The sequence below is a fragment of the Schistocerca americana genome, chromosome 7 (assembly GCF_021461395.2).
Source record: "Schistocerca americana isolate TAMUIC-IGC-003095 chromosome 7, iqSchAmer2.1, whole genome shotgun sequence".
Classification (NCBI taxonomy): domain Eukaryota; kingdom Metazoa; phylum Arthropoda; class Insecta; order Orthoptera; family Acrididae; genus Schistocerca; species Schistocerca americana.
In genome coordinates, this window is record NC_060125.1 from 348113871 (window position 1) to 348139116 (window position 25246).

At 46.7% G+C, this 25246-nt stretch overlaps 1 protein-coding gene across 2 annotated transcripts in view; it reads right to left on the reverse strand.

The window, feature by feature from the left end:
* The window catches only part of LOC124622283 (tyrosine-protein phosphatase non-receptor type 9), a 774832-nt gene that overhangs the window by 442890 nt on the left and 306696 nt on the right, over window positions 1-25246 (reverse strand). For both annotated transcript variants that reach the window (XM_047147950.1, XM_047147951.1), the window contains exon 2: window positions 7756-7986. In XM_047147950.1, coding sequence (XP_047003906.1) covers window positions 7756-7986 — 231 coding nt within the window. The remainder of the gene's footprint in view (window positions 1-7755; window positions 7987-25246) is intronic.

Genomic DNA, 25246 nt, shown 5'->3' on the forward strand with positions numbered 1-25246 from the left:
GACTATTACAGCGCCATCTATCACAAAGCGAAAAAAATGGTCCAACTAAAACATTCATATTCTTTTACGTACTACGCGAATATGTAATAAAAAATGGGGGTTCCTATTTTTTAAAAAACGCAGTTGATATCCGTTTGACCTATGGAAGCGCCATCTAGCGGGTCAGCCATAGCGCCATCTGTTTTCCCTCTTCAAGCTAGACAAGTATCGTTCTTTGTAGTTTTTTCGTTTGAGATATTTGGCCTGGTCACTATCAATGGACCAATATCTCAGTGTTCAAGTCCTACTCGCACTCGGCCAGTTTTTTCCTCTTGTGTTTCAGGTGGGTACATCACTGTTCTTCTAAAATCATGATGGGTTATTTACGACGATGCTCATTAACGAATAAGTATTATGTACTGTGATGCTGCAGTTAAATGCCTAACTCCTTGAAGATGTACCTACACGATTTGTACATATTATTCTTACTGTGTGTTTTTCACAATCAACGCTTTCTAAGTGAAGAGTTCCCCTAGAAAATTATTGCATAAGACATCATTGAGTGGAAATACGCAAAATCTTCAAGATCAGCAAATATACGAAAAGTAAAACTAACTTAATTTATGTGTTTGAGAAGCATTTACCTACACTGCCTTTGTGCTTGTGTAAGCGAGATTAAGTTAAACACATTTGGCGATTCACTGCCGAAGTCGCTGTCACTTTGTCTCTTCCGTTCATCTCAGCTCTCAGTGTAGGGACGTTACTAACATGCGTGGAATTTGACACCTGAGTGTTTCTCCCGGCGTATACAACGTTCAAATAACTTACGGGAATTCAGCCTGGTGAACCCATCGACAACAGACGAAGTTTAGACAGATGATCACATTGTCACCTTCAAGGGAAAACAGCGGCAAGTAAATACTGTGCCAGCGAATTTAAAACCTCTGTGGAACGATAACATACATGCGCATTGTAAACACTTAACACCATCACAGAAAACATATATGACGGACGCCAGGATTTATCGATAGTGAAAGTTCCTAAACAACGGGTGAGTTAGTATTAACCCCGTCTCTGTCTTTCTTGACTAGGGGGAGGGTACGATTTCACGCATAATTTTAACAAATGCCTCCATCTCTATTTATAAGATTAGTTGCTAAATTAATATCGACAGCTGTCTTAATAACACTATCCCAATAGCTGTAAGTGCATGACAGAATCTCCGTCTTGTTACATTTCATGGGATGACTGGTGCCAAGACAGTGTTCTGGAATCGCAGATTTGCTCGCGTGTGTAACACTTAGGGCACCTGTCCTCGACGGTTCCGACAGCTGACCAATATACGATACGCCACAACTACAAGAAATACGATAGACACCCGCCATACGCAAATCAAGAGCATCATTGACGGAACCTAGAAGGATCTTAATCTTAGATGGAGGTCGGAAAACACTTCACGTCATTTCTTCCGCAAAATAACACTAATATTGTTGGATATGCTCTGTGCGTAAGGTAGAAAAGCCGTAGACCTCAGTGCCAAATCAGTATTATCATCACTCATCCGGTGCATCGTTAGTCGATAGCGCAACGCACATCTGATCTGTCTTTCACTATATCCATTCTGACGGAAGGCGACGTCAACATAGGTTTTCTCAGCTGAAAAATTGTCAGGATCTCAAATGATGTGGGCCTTGTGACCCAAGGTACGAAGGGCCCCTTCACGCTGAGCTGCATGGTGACAACTATCAGACTGTAGATACAAGTGCCGGTCGCGGTGGACGAGCGGTTCTAGGCGCTTCATCCCGGAACCGCGCGACTGCTACGGTCGCAGGTTCGAATCCTGCCTCTGGCATGGATGTGTGTGATGTCCTTAGGTTAGTTAGGTTTAAGTAGTTCTAAGTCTAGGGGACTGATGACCTTAGATGTCAAGTCCCAGAGTGCTTAGAGCCATTTTTTTTTTTTTTTTAAACAAGTCAGTGAGCTTCGGCATCCTATAAACGGCGTGTTCCAATGTACCATCAACCTTCCTCTTGATCACCATATCAAGGAAGAGAAGGCAGCCATCGTTCTCCGCCTCCATCGCGAAACGAATATTCGGGTGGACTGAATTCAGATGTTCTGAAAAGACGTTCAGATCCTCACTGCCACGAGGGCAGACAACAAAAGTATCGACAACATATCTGAAAAAAAAAAGAAACAGGTAGGTTTCAAAGCCATAGTAATGGCCACCGAATAAAAAGTGGATATCAACACAAGTCATGTTTCATTATGACGGACAAGGGCTCTATACCCGGGCCGCTGAAACAGGTCACTTCAAGGTCACTCCCCAAGAGCCGTTAAGTTGACAATATAACTGACAAACAAGTGAGGAATGCGAGGTGCTGCGTCTTTTGAACCATTAAGAGGACTGAACAAAAGCCGGTTCCGGAGTCGACGCAACCACGTACCCGGCTTCTGTGTAAAGTGTAAACATTGGACGTTAGTGCGCGACCGCCTGCATTTGTGTTGTGTTGTGTTACCGCCTCGACTACAGTTTCTGTTTATGAAACAATGGCAACAAAACGATGTCGTTCACTAAGCGACAATTCGTTGCGCCGTGGGTTGCCATTAAATAGTCAGGCTTTGGAATTGCTGTTACAGATATTGATTCTTTCCAATCCGATGAAATTCGTCGGCAGATTTACGGATATTACAGAAGAAAAGAATACCCCACAATAGTGAAGTTGCTAATTTCTTTAAAGGAAAGTGAACTTCTCGCAGGGGGCAAAACGTCACTTAAGATGGTGTTAAAAAGTATGGGCTTCCATTACAAAAAGTTAGATGGACGAACTAGCTGTTGCTCGAAAAACTCACGTCGTTGCAGCTCGTACCAATTTCTTACACAAAATTGTAGGAAAGGACTTACACTCAGTCATATGGTTAGACGAAACCTGGGCCAACGCTGGAAAATCAGTTGAGAAATGCTGGACAGATGATACTCCGAATAGCAGTGGTCATCAGCCAACAGGAAGAGTATCCAGAGTAATTGTGGCTCATGCGGGATCTTCAAACGGCTTTGTGCTTGAAGGACTTTTAGTTTTTCGATAAAGAAAAACCGGTGATTATCATGAGGATATGGACCACCCACGGTTTCTGCAGTGGTTTAAAAATTTGTTGCTCCAGTCTAGTGTTCCGACAGTGTTTGTGATGGACAATGAATCGTATCATTCCGTGATTTTGGATAAAACTCCCACCACTAGTGGCCGTAAAGAAACTATGGTGCAGTGGTTGCAGGCGAGAGACATTGCTGCGAACATGAGCATGACAAAGCTGCACTTACACTCGCTCGTAAAGCAAAATAAGCCTGTGACGCCTAAATACGTTGTGGATGAAATTGCAAGCGAACATGATCACTTGGTAATTAGGCTACCGCCTTATCACTGCCATTTTAGTCTAATTGAATTGGTTTGGAGTGATGTCAAGGCGCACATCAGAAGCAACAACAAGACATTTACTAAAACAGAAGTGGAAAGGCTGCTACGTGAACGTCTTGCTACTGTAGACGCCACCTCATGGAGGAAGAAAGTAGACCATGTTGTGAAACTCATAAGAGAAGCACGGGCTATAGACGGGATTGTAAATGAAAACGAACAATTAATGATTTCTCTTAAAGATGATGATGACAACGGTTTTGGTGCCGATTCCGATGATAGTGAAGGAGAACTGGATGGAACTGCAGCACTGAAATCTTAAATTGGTGAGTGTAAATGTATACTGAATTAATTCTTTATCTCTGCAATTGAGTAGGCTATGCTTGTTTTTCTTTATTTCTCTCTATGAGTGTAGATAGCGCGTTCTTTGGTAGGCTTAGGATTACGTTATTATACGAAGTTTTACATGCAGCTATTACGGTAACAATTTGGAACAACTTTTCATAGATTTTGTCATTATCTTCGGGTGTTGTTATTTCCCGGTTTCATGTACACGGTGGCGCAGGAAATGTGTTACCAATTGTTTCTTTCACAATTTACGACGCACATTACATATCCCGCTGGGATCTCTACAGCAGTACCAGCGGAGCTTGGAAAAACAAATGAGTTACGAAATGTGTAATTCACGATACTGCCGCTAGGAGACTAGTAAGCAGCAATGGCTGAGAATGGAAGACTGACGACACGGCAACGATCGGCAATTGTGTTACTTTTTCATGAAACGAAAAGCCTTGTTGTGACTCAGAGGCGTTTTCGGCAACAGTTTAACATACGATGGGTCCCTTGCAAGAAGGCCATCCACAGGTTGTACGATAAATTTGTACAGGAAGGAACAGTATTGGAAGCGAAGCGACCTCGGCGTAAGCCTGTTTGTTCGCCGGAGAATATTGAAGCGGTGCGAGTTGATGTACAGAGAAGTCCCGGGAAATCGTGTAGAAAGACAGCAGTGCAACTGGGAATATCAAGACGCTCCGTTCAACGCATTCTTAAAAGTGACCTCCATTTGTACCCATACAAGATGACCTGTGCACAGAAGCTCACTGAAGAACACAAGCAGCAGAGACTACTCTTTGCTCAGTGGGCGGAGGATAGGGAAGAAACACTCAACAACGTTTGGTTTTCAGATGAGGCAAATTTTCACTTAGACGGCGTGGTTAACAAACAAAATGTACGCTTTGGGGCCACTGAAAACCCACAAGTGCTTCATGAACGACAATACTATGCTCCGAGGATTACAGCGTGGGCAGCAATTTCCAGTCACGGACTTATTGGACCCTTTTTCTTTGAAGAAACTGTGAACAGAGAGCGTTATTTGAGCTTGCTTCGCAATAGCTTCATTCCACAGCTTCTTGCTACTGCCTTGCCCTTCAACACGCAGTGGTCCATGCAACATGGAGCAAGGTCACATACTGCAAACACTGTGTTGGAGCTCTTACACGAGCATTTCGACATGCAGATCATTTCACTCACGTTTCCAGGTCGCTACAAAGACGGACAAAATTGCCCCCCCCCCCCAATAGTCCAGGCCTCAATCCATGTGGCTTCTTTCTTTGGGGGTACCTAAAGGAAAAATTTTCCCGTAACGTCCACGTGATTTATTGGAGCTCGCCGGCCGGGGTGGCCGAGCGGTTCTAGGCGCTACATTCTGGAACCGCGCGACCGATACGGTCGCAGGTTCGAATCCTGCCTCGGGCATGGATGTGTGTGATGTCCTTAGGTTAGTTAGGTTTAGGTAGTTCTAAGTTCTAGGGGACTGATGACCTCAGAAGTTAAGTCCCATAGTGCTCAGAGCCGTTTGAACCATTTAATGGAGCTCAAAAGACTTATTCCTCAAGCTTGCAGTGAAATTACGGAAGACATGTGCCGTAGCTTAATCACTAACTTCAGTGTTCGTTTGAAGGAAGTTAGGAAACGAAATGGTGGACATATTGAGCATGTGCTGAGTTAGAACAAATCTCCATGGACGGCTCTTCATTGAAGTACATGTTCCTTTCAGATTGTATTGACAATAAAGTTTATATTCAAAAACAAAATGGTAACACATTTCGTGCGCCACCCTGTACAATTAAACGCTGAGTCTCTTTCGTCGTACTCTCCATTGTTAGAAAAACGTACTTTGTTGCACTAACGTATAAAAGGCGATTATAGCATAAATTTACAAAACGTACTTCGAAGTTGTGGGCGTGTGCTATTGCAACCTCGCAATCGCAGAATAGCCAACTACACGTGAGCTGTCAAGTGACACGTTTCACCGGCTCGGGTATAGGGTACCAGTGAGACTCACATCAAGTGTAGGCCGAAAGAGCAAGCGACAGCGACAGCGTGCAACCCATCAGCTGAGGGTCCATTACGCCTCAAATTAGTAACTTTCTTTTCCGCTTCCCCGCTGTCGTGGTCCGGTTGGTGACCCAGTTTACAGCAGCTACACGTTAGCGTCCTCCTGCCCCTTTCTGAGGATCCTTTGAGCGAACTTCCATCTCCGTGGGGCGCTGTGGTGTCAGAGTGCCTGCCCCTCTGCCAAAGGGGCGCAGGGCGGACGGATGTGTCGGCAGGGCAGCTGTTGCGGGCTCCTGCCCCGGAAGCGGTCGTATTAAGGAGACCGGAAGCTGAGGTCGCGCGCCGTCCCTCGAAGCAAATGTGCTTTATGCCCACTTCCTCGCTAATTGTGAACAGCTGGCAAACGCTAGTGTCCTCTCGGCATGGGAGTGAATTTACCGCTCGCTTCCGCAGAGTCACGGTGTCGTCTTTGAAGGTCCAGCACCGTAATTGTGGTACGAAGAGGTGCTGAAAAGTTCCTGGCTTTGTTGCCTTATCGTTGGAAAAAAAAAATTGGGGGAGGGGGCTCAGTTGAAAGTTTCAAATCTTAATACGTAACTATGTAAATACCAGGTGCTCACTTTTCGTACAATTTGTACTGTTGCAGGTGATAGGTGAGAGGGCAGAGCGAGAAGTAAGTTTCTCGTCACTGGAATTACGGACCGTCATGAATTTTTTGTTTCTACAGGGAAAGTCCGCATAGGACTGAGATGTCACTATCAATGGGAGAGAAGTGTGCTGCTTCCAGCATAGTGAATACTTGGATATCTCGTTTCAAGACTGACCATGGAATCAAAAACCGCAAAATTATGCAGTTTTTTCGGGTTTCCTTTGCGTCCTACGGCAAAACACACCTTTCTTGTAGAGATTAAAACTTCCTAGACTATCCACTGGTTATGGGTAGAAATGAGATGCAGAGACAATTCTCAAATCGTTGGATTGGACGCGAGGGAGATGTGTCGTGGCCGGCTCGTTCGCCAGACTTGACGTCTCTGGATTTTTTCTTGTGGGGATTCGTAAAAGACATTGTTTATAAAGACGTTCCAACTACACCTGAAGATATGCGAGAGAGAATTGTCAGAGCTTGTGCTTCGATAAGTGCCAATGTGATAAGGAATACCACTCAATCCATGATAAGAAGATTGCAGCAGTGCATTGATACTAATGGTCATCACTTCGAACACCTTCTGTAAATGAACGTTCATGCCACCTTTTCGACCTTTGTTGACCTTCAAAGACCTTACTGTTACACATCATTAGATTTGTCTCAATTGCCGCTATCAGAAAATAAGTACCAAACTATAGCATGCCATTTAAAAAAACAAAGTTGACATTCATATCTCTGAAGCGACCCCAGCTAGCAACAAAGACCAACGTCATATTATGGCCCCCGTTGTCCCATGCAATGCTTGTCCCACAAGCTTTTCAATCTCCTAGCATACTTTCGGAGTTATTCTTGGTGGCAATTGTTAGTGACTCACACTGTATACTCTCCACTCCTAGTGCTACCACATGCCATCTGTGAATTGTTATTGTACGTTGAAGTCGACCACAGGCGGCCGTCGCATTCATGCAACTGGACCGCGTAAAAGTGTCGCAGCATGTTTCGCACAACAACCTATACACACATCAGCAGGAATTCTACAGTGCAGCTGATTTCGTTATGTCTTCATGTTCTTGACAAAAGCTCGTAGTATTTTTTGAAGCACATTTGGTACCAGATGATGATAACATGCAGCCTTGAAATCAACTGAACAAAATAAACTGTTCGATGCAGCTGTAAGGAGCAGCTGACAGTATTGCTGGAATAAATTGAACAATAGCCGATTGAAGCCATTATGGATATCATACTTGTAATGGAATGCGTAAAGGTTAACAAACAAACAGAAGGTGGTGGTGGTGGTGGTGGTGGTGGTGGTGGTGGTGGTAGTAGTAGTAGTAGTAGTAGTAGTAGTAGTAGCGGCAGCAGCAAGAGCGCGCACGCACTCACCAGGATGGTGAACTTTCCGGTCTCCAGCTCGGACTTGAGCGGCTCACGCGTGGGGTCGAAGCGCACGAGGCCCTCGCGATGTCGCGTCGCCTCGTGCGTTTCGTAGAGGGCGAGCGCGCGCGACACGTCGAACTTGCGCGCCACCAGGAACTTGACGGCCGTCGACCACGAGACGGGGCCCAGGCGCCGCCGCCGCTGCCGGTTCACCGCGTCCAGGAACTGCTTCGTGGCCTGCAACACAGAGCCAGCCGGAGGGCCGACCGTTAGGCGAGAATTGGCCTCGGGGCGAAATCGTTACTTAGTAAAGCGGAGAGCGTAGGGAAGAAATGGGCCTCTCGCAAGGAGAGGCCACCATGGTTGCAACCACTTATCGGGAATGTAGGGTAGGATCCCAGACATCGCACCCTGGTGGGCCGTCGTTTGACAGTAATCGACGAAGAAGAAATTCTCATGATCCACAAGAGCCTTGAAAATGATGATAATTTTTTTTATATATTGGTGTTAACGGCATATGTTTATAGGTTGATTAGCGCCTCCAACTACATATGGTAAGAGCAAGCCATTAATGTTTCTTTAAAGTCAGTACCGCCATTAGACTGTTGTTTATTTACAGTGTTGCATTTACACTTACAGAATCATGATTTCGGCTTCAAAGTGCCATTATCAAGTGTTTTCTGAAAGCAGGTTAGATAATAACAGTGAAATACGTAACAAGTGATATAACCGTATAACAATCCAGATTTGTAATGCTTACTTATAAGTGCTATAAATTGCCTAAGATGGCATACTGTCGTATTAAAATACACTTCTAGACAAATTGTCTAAGAGTCGATATTTGTGGCAGAGCCTACTGCTTTGTCTCATTACTGAGTACACCATCTTGACTGAATGACAGTTGGCTAAGAGTCAAATTCTCTTGGTCAAAGAAATTCCTGTTACAAGCATGAGACCTTTTTTCTTACCTGCTTGTAACAGGAATTATACGATAATGATGCATTTTTCATGGACCAAAGACGCAAGTATCTTGAAAATATCCTGCGCTGGAAGAATCGTTTAAGCAATTATGCCTGAGACTAAATGTAAAAAAGAATATCTGGAATGTAGATTTAGAAAGTAGCACCGTCATCAGAGAGAACCAATCACGTTCAAAAACTACACCATTTACGTAACGCGGACTTTGAGACCTCCCTAGATGTTCGAGCTCGTGTTTATACTGCAAGGGCAAAATGGCGCTAAATAACGGAAGTATTACAAGACAGGAAAGTACGCAACCACCCTAAGGGCAAAGTTCAGAGAGCTCCCTATTATTCAGAATGTCGGTGCAACAACTAAACATGGACAAGGGCTACATGAAATGGAAACTAAGATATTGCCTAGATCCAGAGGTCGATGGTGCCATCAAAGAAGCGAGGGTTACACAAAGTCAGTGTGGACATAAAAGCAACGGACCGCACACTCTTGAATGCGCAAGACAAAAGACTGTGGCGGAAAGCAATCAAGCATGCGAACCCTACGTCAAAGGGGTACATAGGCTAGGAAAGAAGTGGTGCACGGAACACCAGTGACACAATGATTCAAGGAACTTAGCAAATCGCCTGGTAAGTAATCAGAAAAATCGCTTACGACAAATCCAGTATCGTGACAGAAGCACAAACGTTCAGTAACAACGTAATTTAGTAGCCTGTAAAGCAACAGAAGACTTGAAATTCATCCCTATATGTACAAACACCTAGCGACCAGCTCACCGACTGCATCCGAAAAACGAGGCGAGAATTTGTTTTCTGCAACGAAACGGGAGCGTAATAAGACAGACGGGCACGAAACGGCATGGAGGGCGCAAGCATTCGAGCTTTGGTATCAATAATGGCCAGACACCAACAATATCTCAAGGCCCAGACGCAGAAATGAGAGCAAGCACTCGTAATATCCTTCCTTTCTTGTAGCTCCTGACAGAGAAAATAACGTCCGTAGCCCACATACTGTTGTATCATCGTGCTGAGGTTGCAAGTTCCTGACGGCGTCTCCTTTCCGTGTTTGCGATTTAAATTTGGGGTTTTAATCTCCGGCTTACGCAAAGCACAACGTATTTCTTTTTTTTTTTCTGTTTACCTGAGCATGTTTCGACGCATATTTGTCAAAGGACATTTTGAAGTTTTCCACTTCGGCTGTTTTTTACTACTATTCAGTTTATTATATCTTGCGCGACTGGCTAATTTCGGACTTACAGGCCATTTTCAAGCGCAATAGGTGTAAATGAGTTGTAAAATTATCCTGTTGGGGTTCAACAACGAAAGCGAGCACATATAGGTCCTATAACGTGGCATCCATACACATTATAAAAATAACCACGGTATCGATTTCATAGGAACTTCGTTCACATAGCACTTAGTGACTGGAAAGAATCACTTGGAGGTGGGGGTGATAAGAACCACCTACGTATCGAGTGGAAGCGGATGGAGGTGAATAAGCAGTGTAGCACACAATACGCGAATACCCATCCAGGATTTGAGTATGAGAGCACTTAGTGACTTGCAACAGACTTAACTAATAATTTCAAAACTATACGAATCTTTTCCTCGCTGACAACCGCCACAAAGTGAGGAGGGGAAAAAATATATCGATTGCTACATTTTCGCTGTTCATGCAAGAAAACTGCCGCATCAGGTATGACCTTTTAATTTATTATTTCTTTACTACTGATTCTATTCGCAACACATTTCGTAGACGGTAGCCACAGATACCACTGGATGTAGATGCAGAATTATATCATTGTTAAGTCACATAGTTCAAGAGTTACGAAATCATAAACATAGAGCTGCATGGAAATGAAACGGCAGGGCGAAATTCGCTACAGATAGAGATGAAAAATGTGTACAAATCTGTGTGAAATATATTAAATATATGGAAATATATCTCCCATGTCCGTATGCTGGTAAAGCCACGGGGAAAAAACTCACTGTAAGCCTCTAGAACAATTTCAACGAAATTTGGTGCTTATATTAATTACGATTTGGAAAGAAATACTGTGGGGTAAGAATCAACAACCTCCTATGGGGATAGGGATGACAACATGGATAGAAAACGGTGGAGGATGAGATGAACAGATAGAGAGGGTGTAGGAGGAGATGGTGATAGATGGGGGAGAAGGAGATGGCTAGAGAGAGGGAGGGAGAAATGGACAGAGAGAGAGGGGGGGAGGGGGTAGCAGGAGACGCACAGCGAAAGGAAAGAGGAGTAGACGTGTAAAGGGAGGAGGGACGAGGACATGAACAGTGAGAGAGGGAGAAGGAGATGGACAGGGGGAGGAGGAGGAGGAGGAGGAGGAGGAGGAGGAGATGGAATTCTATGGGGGAGGTGGATAGAGAGAATGGGTGGGGCAGAACAACAGGTATGGTTGAAGGAGGAGATGGGAAGAGAGAGGGGGAAGGAGGACATGAGAGTACTAAAAGACTGGAATAAATACATGTCCGTCAGTGCCGGGTTACTGATGCTAGCTAGTTATAAAGATGACTATTACTGCAAGCAGTAAGTTTTCTGGTTTTATTTTTGACGCTTGTACGTTAGGTACTCGCTTACAGATCGGCTATATCCGTCATTTAATAACAGGGTGACTGCACAACACATCGACAGCTACTGCGCTGGTAAATGGCCTGTGAGACCGAAATTGACCAGTCTTGCAAGGTATAATAAAATGAATACTTGTGAAAACAGCCACGATGGAAAACTTCAGAATGTCCTTTAAGACGAAGAAACACTCTGAGACGTGTTTTAGTTCAAAAGAGGGCTGCCTGGGACATACAATATCTAATCAAAAATGTCCAGACACCTGCTAAAGAACATAAATAAGGCGTTCATCCACCCTTGGCCCACCTGCTAGAGAACATAAATAAGGCGTGCATCCACCCTTGGTCTTTAACACGGCTTGAAATCTGATGGGGGCACTTTCAATGTAATGAGGAGTCTGAATGTCTCTGGAGGAACAGGAGCCCATTACTCAAGAACCGAAACCAGAGAATGTAGTGATGTTGGATGCCGGGGTGTGGAGCGAAGTCGACGGTATAACTCATCCCAAAGGTGTTCCACTGCGTTCAGGACGGGACTCACGGCAGACCAGTCAATTTCAGGAATGTTATCGTCCACAAACCACTGTATCTCACATGCTGGTCTATAACAAGCTGCATTCTCTACTGTACGCTGTACAAAACGCTGCAAAATGTATTTACGTCCGTCTGCATTTAGCGTGGTTTTTATTGATTTATTTAACGGAAATAAGAAGACCATCCCCCAACTACGAAAAACATTCCCAAACAGTAACACCACCTCGCCTGTACTCCACTGTTGGCACGTAACATATGGCAGGCAACGCTCTCCAGGAATTCCCCAAACCCAAACACTTCCACCTGTCACACGGTGTAGCGTGATTCATCACTCGAAACCACTCGTTTCCAATCATCAATTGTTCTGTGGCATTGGTCCTTACAATACCTCCAATATCGCTTAGCAGTGGCTCCAGAAATGTGTGGCTTACGAGGAGTACCCGACCATTGCACCCTATTGTTTTTAATTCATTACGCACACTCGTTATTGCTGACAGGTCTGCTGGTAGCATTTGGGAACCCACGATTGATTCCATCCGCCGATTTCATGCGATTTTTTTACAACCAACCTCTGCAGTGTTCGACTGTCCTCCTGTCCGTCAGTACGTGAGGTCTGCCTGGTCTTGGTGGTTGTTCTTTCACTTTTCCACTTAACAATCATATCGCCAGCACTCGACTTGTGCAGCTTTGGAAGGTATGATTATGTTCATGTTTGGTTTGTGGGGCGCTCAACTGCGCGGTCATCAGCGTCCGTACAAATTCCCAATCTATACACAGTTCAGTCTAGACACTTTCACGAAGGATGATGAAATTATGAGGACAACACAACCACCCAGTCCCTGGGCAGAGAAAATCTCCAACCCGGCCGGGAATCAAACCCAGGACCCCGTGATCGGTGATACCTAGATAACAGAACGCAGCATGTCATTCTCAATGGAGAGAAGTCTTCCGAAGTAAGAGTGATTTCAGGCGTGCCGCAGGGGAGTGTCATAGGACCGTTGCTATTCACAATATACATAAATGACCTTGTGGTTGCCATCGGAAGTTCACTGAGGCTTTTTGCAGATGATGCTGTGGTGTATGGAGAGGTTGTAACAATGGAAAATTGTACTGAAATACAGGAGGATCTGCAGCGAATTGACGCATGGTGCAGGGAATGGCAATTCAATCTCAATGTAGACAAGTGTAATGTGCTGCGAATACAGAGAAAGATAGATCCCTTATCATTTAGCTACAAAATAGCAGGTCAGCAACTGGAAGCAGTTAATTCCATAAATTATCTGGGAGTACGCATTAGGAGTGATTTAAAATGGAATGATCATATAAAGTTGATCGTCGGTAAAGCAGATGCCACACTGAGATTCATTGGAAGAATCCTAAGGAAATGCAATCCGAAAACAATGGAAGTAAGTTACAGTACGTTTGTTCGCCCACTGCTTGAATACTGCTCAGCAGTGTGGGATCCGTACCAGATAGGGTTCATAGGAAAGATAGAGAAGATCCAACGGAGAGCAGCGCGCTTCGTTACAGGATCATTTAGTAATCGCGAAAGCGTTACGGAGATGATAGATAAACTCCAGTGGAAGACTCTGCAGGAGAGACGCTCAGTAGCTCGGTACGGGCTTTTGTTAAAGTTTCGAGAACATACCTTCACCGAAGAGTCAAGCAGTATATTGCTCCCTCCTACGTATGTCTCGCGAAGAGACCATGAGGATAAAATCAGAGAGATTAGAGCCCACACAGAAGCATACCGACAGTCCTTCTTTCCACGAACAATACGAGACTGGAATAGAAGGGAGAACCGATAGAGGTACTCAGGGTACCCTCCGCCACACACCGTCAGGTGGCTTGCGGAGTATGGGTGTAGATGTAGATGTAGATAGATCAAGAGATAGCAACGCTAGCCACTAGACCACGAACTGCAGACTTTAGAAGGTGTGAATGCCCCTGATGGATGTATTTATCAGGCGACATAGTGTGACTAGACCACGTTTGAAGTCACTGAGCTCTCTTGACCGACCAAGTGTGCTGTTGCTGTTTCTCTACTAACACCACAAGCCCCCCCCCCCCCTCCTCCCCTCTCCTCCTTTTATACTTGCGGTTCCACTTCTCGGGACATCTAGGGGCCAATTTCGCATTACATAAGGGTGTCCCGACACTATTGATCACGCAGTGTACATTGTGTGGTGCCGCCTACTGTTCTCCGTCCTACCAACTACACCACGGCATTGCCGTGGCTAGCTAGGCTCCCGCTCGTCCTTGCCCTGGACTGCGCCTGCCCAGTCACCACGAAACGACGCGACGCGTTAACAGGAACGCGAGCAGTCGGCGTGCTGGGAGCAGAGCGCGGGGTGCTAACACGGGAACGCACTTTGCGGTGCGCGCTATGATTTACGGGGAGACCCCTGGCCTCGTTGTCTCTGACCCGACAGCATCTGTCAACCCAAGTGGGACACCGCAAGCACGGACCAACCGCATGCCACAACTCGCAACAAGGGCTGTCTGCAGCAGACGGAGCAGCTGCAAGAGCTGGAAGTGACGTAATGTGGTGCTGACGGATTTCCGTGGGTGTCTGGAACCATACGGAATGCATAAATGGTTCAAATTGCTCTGAGCACTATGGGACTTAACATCCGAGGTCATCAGTACCCTAGACTTAGAACTACTGCAACATAAGGACATCACACATCCATGCCCGAGGCAGAATTCGAACCTGCGACAGTAGCAGTCGCGCGGTTCCGGACTGAAGCGCCTAGAACCGCTCGGCCACAGCGGCCGGCCGGAATGCATAGCTTCTCACAGTTGGTGAAGAGTGATTTGTTGAATTTAACACAGAAATATAACGATCCAAAAGATTTCGGGCACATTAAAACTGTGTGCGGGATCGTGCCCCTAAGCCGAAACTTTGCCCTCCACCTTCAGAGGGCAAAGTCCCAGTTTAGAGTCACTCTCCCGCACACAGTTTTAATGTGCCCGAAATCTTCTGGATCGTTATATTTCTGTGTTAACACTCAACAAATTACTCTTCACGAACTTTGAGAAACTCTTACCAATTAAGCCATTAAAGCACGAGAACCGTGACCAGACCTCACAGCTTCACTCCTGTGAATACCCTCCTTCTGTACCCCACTGCCTGGATGATGAGCCAAGAATTGTCTCTCCCATCTTATATACTATGAGAGGAGACAAAAGTGGTTTCAGTCACTTTCTCACGGCCTCGTCAACAGCGGCAATTCTTGTGCAAAACCAGTTGGGTTAAACCTCCCTCTCTCCACCGCGATCAAATTTAACAGTTTACGCTGTGACGTCGGATGGAAGTGCTCCTGCTCTACATCAGCGGGGTTGGTTACAGTCTCATATTTGTGACTGTTGTACTAAAGTAAAAAGCATATCGAACACTGTAAAGGACTGCTCTCTGTAGGCATTTAGCGACTGAGAGGATTAGGCTGTTTTTGTATCTTTCATTCGGAGCAGAGCAACGGGGATTCGTAATCGTAATATTTAAATGATGTACCTGTCTTTTTACACACGTCACTCTCTACCCTACAGGGTAGAGACAGCTTGCAAGGTAACGTGATCGCGGGATGAGTTTGGAGCACACATAGCCAGCTATAGCGGCAGTCTGGCGGGAACAGTTCCCGGGCTACAGCAGGGCAGCGCAACCCAGATGTGTTTTACTCGATAAAGCAGTTTCGGTACGGACAGGCAATTTCTCCCACCCCCTGTCTCTCGAGAGTAGAGAGACTTTCAAACAGCAACGTAACAGTGGGACCATAGCATCGCTGGAAAACGCGAGTCGTATAACTATAAGTAATAAGCACAGCGAGTCACCTGCTTTAATAAATGAAAACAGGAAATAAAAAGACTCTATTAACGGTAGATGTATCTCTCGAGTTTAAAGTACTAAAAGACTATTGTTTTGCAAAAAGGGGAAGAGGTTTAGCTTGTGATGGTAGATTTTGCAATCGCCTATTGATTCAATTAGAAATCGTGCTGTTTAGAGCAATAAGGACGCTAGCCTCCTAAAAACTGTGGGACAGGACTTCGCTCTTGGCTGCGTCTTGATAGACGACGGACGTCCTCCAGGGCTGCACCATATGTGCTGAGTAATATGTTCCTTAGAAGTGAAGTACTACACATGAATGAATAACTGGGCTATGTACATTCGTTGGGTTGTTTGGGGAAGAAGACCAAACAGCGAGGTCATCGGTCTCATCGGATTAGGGAAGGACGGGGAAGAAAATCGGCCGTGCCCTTTGAAAGGAACCATCCCAGCATTTGCCTGGAGCAATTTAGGGAAATCGCGGAAAACCTAAATCAGGATGGCCGGACGCGGGATTGAACGTCCTATATACATTCGTTAGCATGTAAATTGTTTATAGGACGTTTTGGACAGTACAGACAGTTACAGTAGTAGGGTGTGAATAAGTGTGAATGTTTACGATAATCGCTGTATACATTTTCTTTGGTGCTCTGTATTCTCGAAATGATAAAACAGGTGCACGGTCCAGTCACATCAATGTCACCACCGCCTATCATCGACGTCTATGTACAGTAACCACTCAGTTACGACAGGTGGCAACACTAGCAGTGGACGATATATAAAACGCGTCGAGGGGCACGGAAAACTGCAGTCGTTGTCGTAATGTGGAAACGGAAAGATTTATCTGACGTCCGAAACAGCATCGCCATTGGCTTTCTGGGCACGGGTGCAAGCTCTTCCGGAACTGTTAAGTTTGCAAACTGTTCGTGTGCCGCCCTGATTAAAGTATATGGCTTATAGCAAAATGTTGCTGTCCAAAACCAGAGCCGAGGCAACTTTGGTGCACCACGGGTCCTGGATGACAGGGGTGAACGCCGACTATGGAGATCCGTGTGAGCGAATACACATGGAACTATAGAGCAATCGACCGCCCAGAGCAACTAAGAGGGTGCCAACAGTGTCTCCTCAACGACCGTTCAGCGAACGTTGCTGAGTATGTACCTCCGCAGCAGGCGCCTGTTTCATCCACCCATGCGGACTGCTTTTCATCGGCGACGAAGGCTGGAATTTTCACGCCAGTACCGTAACTGGACGTCCACTGCAGTACGTTTCTCCTCGACACGATGACCTCTACCAGAAGGACAGTGCAATGTGTTACACAGCTCGCAGTGTACGTGCGTGGTTTGAAGACCATCATGATGCGTTTATCGTACTGCCCTGGCTGCCAAACTCTCCGGATTAAAACCCAATCGAGAATCTGTGGGACCATCTCGATCGGGCTGGTCGCGCCACGGGTCCTCCATCGAGAAAACTAGCGTAGCTCGCCTCGGCACTGGAGTTGGCAGGACTCCACGTCCCTTTCGGTACCTTCTAGAACCTCGCTAACTCTCTTCCTGCATGTCTCGAAGTGGTCCGTGCCGTAAAGACTTCTGATAGTTGGTCACATTACTGTGAATGGACAGAGTAGTTTGTTCACTGTTAACATATGTTTCACTATGCCTCACAGTACAACCAAGTCCGCCCCCGGTAGCTGAATGGCCAGCGTGACCGATTGTCACTCCTCTTGGCCCGGGTTCGATTCCCGACTGGGTCGGGGAATTTTCTCCGCCCAGGGACTAGATGTTGTGCTGTCCTCATCATCATCCTTTCATCCTCATCGACTGCAGGTCGCCGAAGTGGCGTCAAATTGAAAGACGGGCACCCGGCGAACGGTCGGCCCGACGGGGGACCGTAGCCATACGATTAATAACAAACCAGTACAACCATCATCATAAGACGTTAGTGAATGTGCAGCTTCACTGTTCTGATTTTGACGGGAAGCTCATCTCAACTTACTTTCATTCTTTTCTAGGTGATGAAGCCTAGTGGCTAGCCTCGTATTCAATAGTTAATCTGTTTATATAACAACTGAAGAAACTGCAAAAAGGTGAGAACTTAAGGAGAAGGGACCTGGATAAACTGAAAGAACCAGAGGTTGTACAGAGTTTCAGGGAGAGCATAAGCGAACAACTGACAAGAATGGGAGAAAGAAATACAGTAGAAGAAGAATGGGTAACTTTGAGGGATGAAATAGTGAAGGCAGCAGAGGATCAAATAGGTAAAAAGACGAGGGCTAGTAGAAACCCTTGGGTAACAGAAGAAATATTGAATTTCATTGATGAAAGGAGAAAATATAAAAATGCAGTAAATGAAGCAGGCCAAAAGGAATGCAAAAATGAGATCGACAGGAAGTGCAAAATGGCTAAGCAGGGATGGCTAGAGGACAAATGTAAGGATATAGAGGCTTATCTCACTAGGGGTAAGATAGATACTGCGTATAGGAAAATTAAAGAGACCTTTGGAGAAAGGATAACCACTTGCATGAATATCAACAGCTTTGATGGAAACCCAGTTCTAAGCAAAGACGGGAAAGCAGAAAGGTGGAAGGAGTATATAGAGGGTCTATACAAGGGCGATGTACTTGAGGACAATATTATGGAAATGGAAGAGGATGTAGATGAAGATGAAATGGGAGATATGATACTGCGTGAAGAGTTTGACAGAGCACTGAAAGACCTGAGTCGAAACAAGGCCCCCGGAGTAGACAACATCCCATTAGAACTACTGACAGCCTTGGGAGAGCCAGTCCTGACAAAACTCTACCATCTGGTGAGCAAGATGTATGAGACAGGCGAAATACCCTCAGACTTCAAGAAGAATATAATAATCCCAATCCCAAAGAATGCAGGTGTTGACAGATGTGAAAATTACCGAACTATCAGTTTAATAAGTCACAGCTGCAAAATACAAACGCGAATTCTTTACAGACGAATGGAAAAACTGATAGAAGCCGACCTCGGCGAAGATCACTTTGGATTCCGTGGAAATGTTGGAAAACGTGAGGCAATACTGACCCTACGACTTATCTTAGAACAAAGATTAAGGAAAGGCAAACCTACGTTTATAGCATTTGTAGACTTAGGGAAAGCTTTTGACAATGTTGATTGGAATAGTCTCTTTCAAATTCTGAAGGTGGCAGGGGTAAAACACAGGGAGGGAAGGGCTATTTACAATTTGTACAGAAAGCAGATGGCAGTTATAAGAGTCGAGGGGCATGAAAGGGAAGCAGTGGTTGGGAAGGGAGTGAGACAGGGTTGTAGCCTATCCCCGATGTTATTCAATCTGTATATTGAGCAAGCAATAAAGGAAACAAAAGAAAAGTTCGGAGTAGGTATTAAAATCCATAGAGAAGAAATAAAAACTTTGAGGTTCGCCGATGACATTGTATTTCTGTCAGAGATAGCAAAGAACTTGGAAGAGCAGTTGAACGGAATGGACAGTGTCTTGAAAGGAGGATATAAGATGAACATCAACAAAAGGAAAACTAGGATAATGGAATGTAGTCGAATTAGGTCTGGTGATGCTGAGGGAATTAGATTAGGAAGTGAGACACCTAAAGCAGTAAAGGAGGTTTGCTATTTGGGGAGCAAAATAACTGATGATGGTCGAAGTAGAGAGGATACAAAAAGTAGATTGGCCTTGGCAAGGAAAGCGTTTCCGAAGAAGAGAAATTTGTTAACATCGAGTGTAGATTTAAGTGTCAGGAAGCCGTTTGTGAAAGTATTTGTATGGAGTGTAGCCATATATGGAAGTGAAACGTGGACGATAAACAGTTTAGACAAGAAGAGAATAAAAGCTTTCGAAATGTGGTGCTACAGAAGAATGCTGAAGATTAGATAGGTAGACCACATAACTAATGAGGAGGTATTGAATAGAATTGGGGAGAAGAGGAGCTTGTGGCACAACTTGACTAGAAGAAGGGATCGGTTGGTAGGACATGTTCTGAGACATCGAGGGATCACCGATTTAGTATTGTAGGGCAGCGTGGAGGGTAAAAATCGTAGAGGGAGACCAAGAGATGAATACACTAAGCAGATTCAGAAGGATGTACGTTGCAGTGAGTACTGGGAGATGAAGAAGCTTGCACAGGATAGAGTAGAATTGAGAGCTGCATCAAACCAGTCTCAGGACTGAAGACCACAACATCAACAACATAATATCGAAGAGCTACTAGTTGCCTTTTGAAAGAGCTTTAGCTGAAGACTAGCATGCACAAGCTGTACGGCACCGTGTAATTGAAACGGAAATGCTAAAGTAATATAGCAGCTTGCGTTGTGGCAGAGAATACCTGTCACATCCAACCAGGAGAACAATGTAACTCCGTAAGATGTTTGAGAACCGCTCCGTTCTAGTGATAGGTTCTTTTCAACCGAACGCCAGACCAGCTGGAAATGAAGTAGATCAGGTTCCCAACATGGAATATTTTACACGGTATTTCCGGTTAGAGCACTTACGAAGAGAACCCCCCTGAAAAGCATGGTCGAAAACAGTGGATTACGGTTATATGTAATTTGGTTCTGGGAGAATATGTCTCAAACAAAAACCACGAAGCTAGTGTATGTATGTCTGTTTGCATGTGAAAGATAGTGAAGTTGATGACTTCCTCGACCTGTGTGGCAGTGTAACTGGCCACGATTCCTCAACGACTAATGAAGTATCTATTGTGGGACATATGATTTGTTCACAACGTCCTCAACGAGGGAACCCTAGTTCTGGATCGGCTGAAGCTAGTAGAAGTTGGTCAGGGCCATGAGTGTTTTGTGTACGACTATTGCAAACACTTGCAATCTAAACTACAGTACCAAGGCGTACCGCGTATGTTACGAAGTTACTGTCTTGCCCTGCCACCATGCCGAACTATAATGCTCACGAGTAGTGCCACAACTACGCGAGAGATGTGCAGCCCACCACCACTCTCCCCACGGGTATCGACGTGTTGGGCTATGGTAGGCGGAGCTCACTTCCTCCGTCACCCCCCCCCCCCCCCTCGTGCCTGAAAATTCAGTCATGACGTTGTGAACAATTATAGCTGACTGGAAGAATCTGACATGCGCGTGTGACGGCAGGCGCAAAGTCCGAGGTCTTCCGTCTTTACTGTAATTGATTTTCTACGTTGTAAATTCATATGTGAATATAACTTCTGTTGGAATCGATTACTACTGTACATCGCACGCAAAATACATACACTATCTGATAAAAAGTATCTAGCCGCCCTTAACTAACTCAGGATTGAGGACCGGACGTCACGAGAGCCAAAGAGGTGGGGAGTGCTTTGTTGTCACTATAGAAGCAGTAAAAACCGAGTGGGTCGGTCAGGAGATATTAGCGACTTCGAACGTGGTCTAGTAATTGGACGTCACCTTAGCAACAAATGTAAGAAATCCATCAGGAACATGTCAGCTCTTCTAAAGCCGCCAAAGTCGACTGTTGGTGACGTGATCATTAAGTGGAAACGCGAAGCAGTAACCACAGCCGAATTAAGACCAGGCAGACCTGATGTTCAACGGACAGGGATTGCCGAGCATTGCGGAGGATACTTGTAAAAGAGCGCATGAAATCAACAGAAGGAACCACTAGTGAGTTCCAACGTGCTATCAGAACTTATGTTACCACAATCACTGTGCTCACAGAGTTAAAAAGAATGGGTTACAGTGGTCGAGCAGCTTTCATAGGCCACACTTTTCAGTAGCCAGTGAGGGCTGAGGTGGTGTAAAGGTGACGCCTCTGGACAGTGGATGACTTGAAACAAGTGATGAATCACGTTATACCCGATGGGCATCCGATGGATAGGTTTGGGTTTGGCGAATGCGTCGAGAAAGTTACGCGCCATCAGTGAAGAACGGAGGACGTGATGTTAGGGTAAGGTGGTTTTTTTTTGGTGGTTAGGGTGAATCCCTTACCGCGCTTAAGAAAACGCCAAATGTGGAAGGATATGTATAATTTTACAGGCCTGTGACCTGCGTACATAGTGGAAAAGTTCGGAGACGATGATTTTTTGCATCATCAATGCAAAGTTCCCTTTCGTAAAACAGAATCTAGAAGCAATGGTTTGTGGACAATAATATTCCTGAAATGGACTTGTCTGTCCAGAGCCGCAACCTGAGCCCGCATCTCGTGGTCGTGCGGTAGCGTTCTCGCTTCCCACGCCCGGGTTCCCGGGTTCGATTCCCGGCGGGGTCAGGGATTTTCTCTACCTCGTGATGGCTGGGTGTTGTGTGCTGTCCTTAGGTTAGTTAGGTTTAAGTAGTTCTAAGTTCTAGGGGACTTATGACCACAGCAGTTGAGTCCCATAGTGCTCAGAGCCATTTGAACCATTTGAACCGCAACCTGAACCGGATAGAAAACCTTTGGGATGGGTTAAAACGTCGACGTCGCTCCAGACCGCAGCGTTCAACATCACTACCTTGTCGGGTATCAGCTCTTAAGGAAGATGGGCTGCCATTCCTCCACAGAAATTTAAGCACCTCACTGAAAGTTCCCAACCACCGCTTATGGCGTCATAAAGAGAAACTTACTCCCCACATTAACATCCACTGATACGTGACTGGATATTTTTGATCAGATAATTTGATTGAGTGACTTTTTCGAACTTCTCAGGAGGTATCTTGCATGTCTTGCTGGAATAAAACTCATGGACAGTTCAGAACGAATCACACTCGGCCACAGAGTGTAAGATTTATTCACGTAACAGGATGCTGTCAAACAATTTCTGTGCTACACCCCTTCTTCAGGAACTGCTAGTAGACCGAGTTGTGGAAGACGGCTTCTGTGAAGTCTAGAAAGTAGGAAACAGTTACTGGACGATATGAAGCTGTGCAGGTGGTAAGAGAACTATCCGCAAATGGAAAGGATTGTATCCCCAGGCAGCTGCCTGCGATGCAACCAATCATACAGGTGTGTACCGCGGGTTGCCACAGCTACATTCCGCAGGCAGCGCTGCTACGGGAGATCGTATACCATCAGCCCGACGAAAACAGAAATAGCCCGGGTTGTTTTCGACCGATATTCCCGCTATAGAGATGGAATGAGAGGGCGCCACCCATGCCGCTGGTAGAGTGCATGCTGCAGCACACAGCGCTGCGATTGCGGGCACCTTTCACGAGGTCACGTGGCAGCTGTATGCGCGCCTCTATTATTCCGCCAGGTAGGTATTTAGGACAGTATCCGGCCGCTTCATGGCAGTACACTGCTGCTTGACTCGCGTCACATCGTCTCTGTCGCTCTTCTCGCTCGCCTACACACACCCCAACACGCCCGGACGCGGAAAGGGAGTCAAGGGGAAGCCGAAGTCTCGTTTGGTTGCCGCCATCGTGGAGCACCTTGCAATCGAGGTGCTCGAGTAGGCCGGCACTGCAGACAGCGACAAGACGACGAGGAAGGAACAGTGCTACCGCTACCAAAAGCTTGGCTTTGTCACTAAGTACCGCAAATAAGACGTGGTGTGTAAAGAGCGCGCACAAGCGCGCGGTACCCGCGCCTTTGCGGGGACACGCGACGCCTCGCCGACCTCTGTCATCTGCGGCGGCGCACAAAAGGCGAATTTTCGCGGCTGTAGTCACATCGCTAGCTGGAGCCACGTCCGCAAGGCCCCAGTTAAGATGTGGGGGCTGCCAGAGGTACAGAGCAGGAGGATACGGTGACTGCCACCGGGACTGAGCAGGAAGACACGGCAGCCGATTCGCCCCTCCACTTAAGAGCGGGGAGCCGGCCATACCGCTTCGAAGAGGTGGCCGCCGACACTATTGGCAGGCGCGCCGTGCTGCGTGCTGCCACCGACGACGCAGAGGCAGTCCTCAAAGCCACCATGGTGGCAGAGAGAGAGTTGGCTTGAAGGCGGAAGTTGATGACGTCCACTACCAACTGCAGCAGCTGCCATCTCCCAATCCATGGGGCTGAGGACGGGGGTGGACACCGCCACGCAGACGGACGCTCCATGGCCTCCGCAGAGATGCAGGAGGCAGTGCAGGAAGAGAAGACACCTTCTGCAGCTGCCACTACAAAAGTGGAGACTACACAGCAGGCTGTTGCAGAGGTGGTGACGCCTACACAGGTCGTCTCCGCTCCAGAGGGGCCAGCGATCATGCGGCAGACTGCCCACGACATCGTCCGCGCATAAGGGGGACCAGCTTCGCAGTCGACCGTTCCCAAAGCGGCTCGTTCGTCGTTGCTCCCCAGGGCGCATATAGCAGGAAGCACACCAGTCTATCTTCCTCTCCCACGCATGGATGGCGTAGCGCCGATGCTGCAGGAAATTCCGCAGTCGCTCCAGGATGGCTCCTACCCCCACTACATGAGTCCCTATCCATTCGCTCTTGTTGACGACCTAATCCTACATTCCCTCACAACACCCCTATATTCCTTCACGCCTGAGCAGCAACATCTGCTGCTCAAAATTCTCCCTCTGGAGTCCCGACGACAAATCAACAACGTCCATGCCGTCTTCATTCTCAGTAACTGGAAACATCTGCCTGCCCGGTTGGCCGTGCGGTCTAAAGCACGGCTTTCCAGGCGCGAAGGAGCGCCTGGTCCCCGGCACGAATCCGCCCGGCAGATTTGTGTTGAGGTCCGGTGACCCGGCCAGTCTGTGGATGGTTTTTAGGCGGTTTTCCATCTGCCTCGGAGAATGCGGGTTGGTTCCCCTTATTCCGCATCAGTTACACTATGTCGGCGATTGTTGCGCAAACAAGTTCTCCACGTACGCCTACACCACCATTACTCTACCACGCAAACATAGGGGTTACACTCGTCTGGTGTGAGAAGTTCCCTGTGGGAGGGGGGGGGGGGGGGGGTGTCCACCTGGGGGGCCGAACCGCACAATAACCCTGGGTTCGGTGTGGGGCGGCGGAAGGGTGAAGTGGACTGCGGTAGTCGTCGTGGGGTTGTGGACCTCTGCGGCTGCGGCGGGGACGGAGCCTCTCCGTCCTTTCTAGGCCCCCGGTTAACATACAATACATACAACTGGAAACATCTTCTCAGCTGTGGAGGGGGAAAACTTCCTCCTCCACGATGGTAGGAAGACAGGCCGAGACGAAGACGGTTAGCCTGCACAATCTCAAGCCAAGGATAGGCTTGCCTTTAAACTGAGTGAGTGCTTCACGGCAGTGTGCTTAATGTGCGCTCATTGTATAAATCGCCGAGCGGGTCGAGGATTAATCACCGCCGCGTCCGAGTGTCGGGCTATCGTGGAGTGCCTTCTCGGCGCCTTCTTTCTGGACTCCCTCCAGCCCATCCTCCAGCTCGCCGCTGAGAGTCGAGGACTACCGCTTCGCTGGGCTTTGACTGTGCCCGTCCTCGAACGATCTGACGCTGTCGGGCGGCACGACCACACACACTTCACCTGTGTTACTGTCTTTCAGTTCATTAGTGTCAAATAACGTAGACTGTTCCCTCCTAACTGTGCACCTCATTTCAGGCGGTCGCTCCCTATGGTGAGAAACACAAAAGAAGATTACAGATTCAAATTCTGGCCCCGTACACAGGTTTAAAAGTGCCAGGAAGTTTCAACATAGCGGGATCTCTACTGCTGATGCCC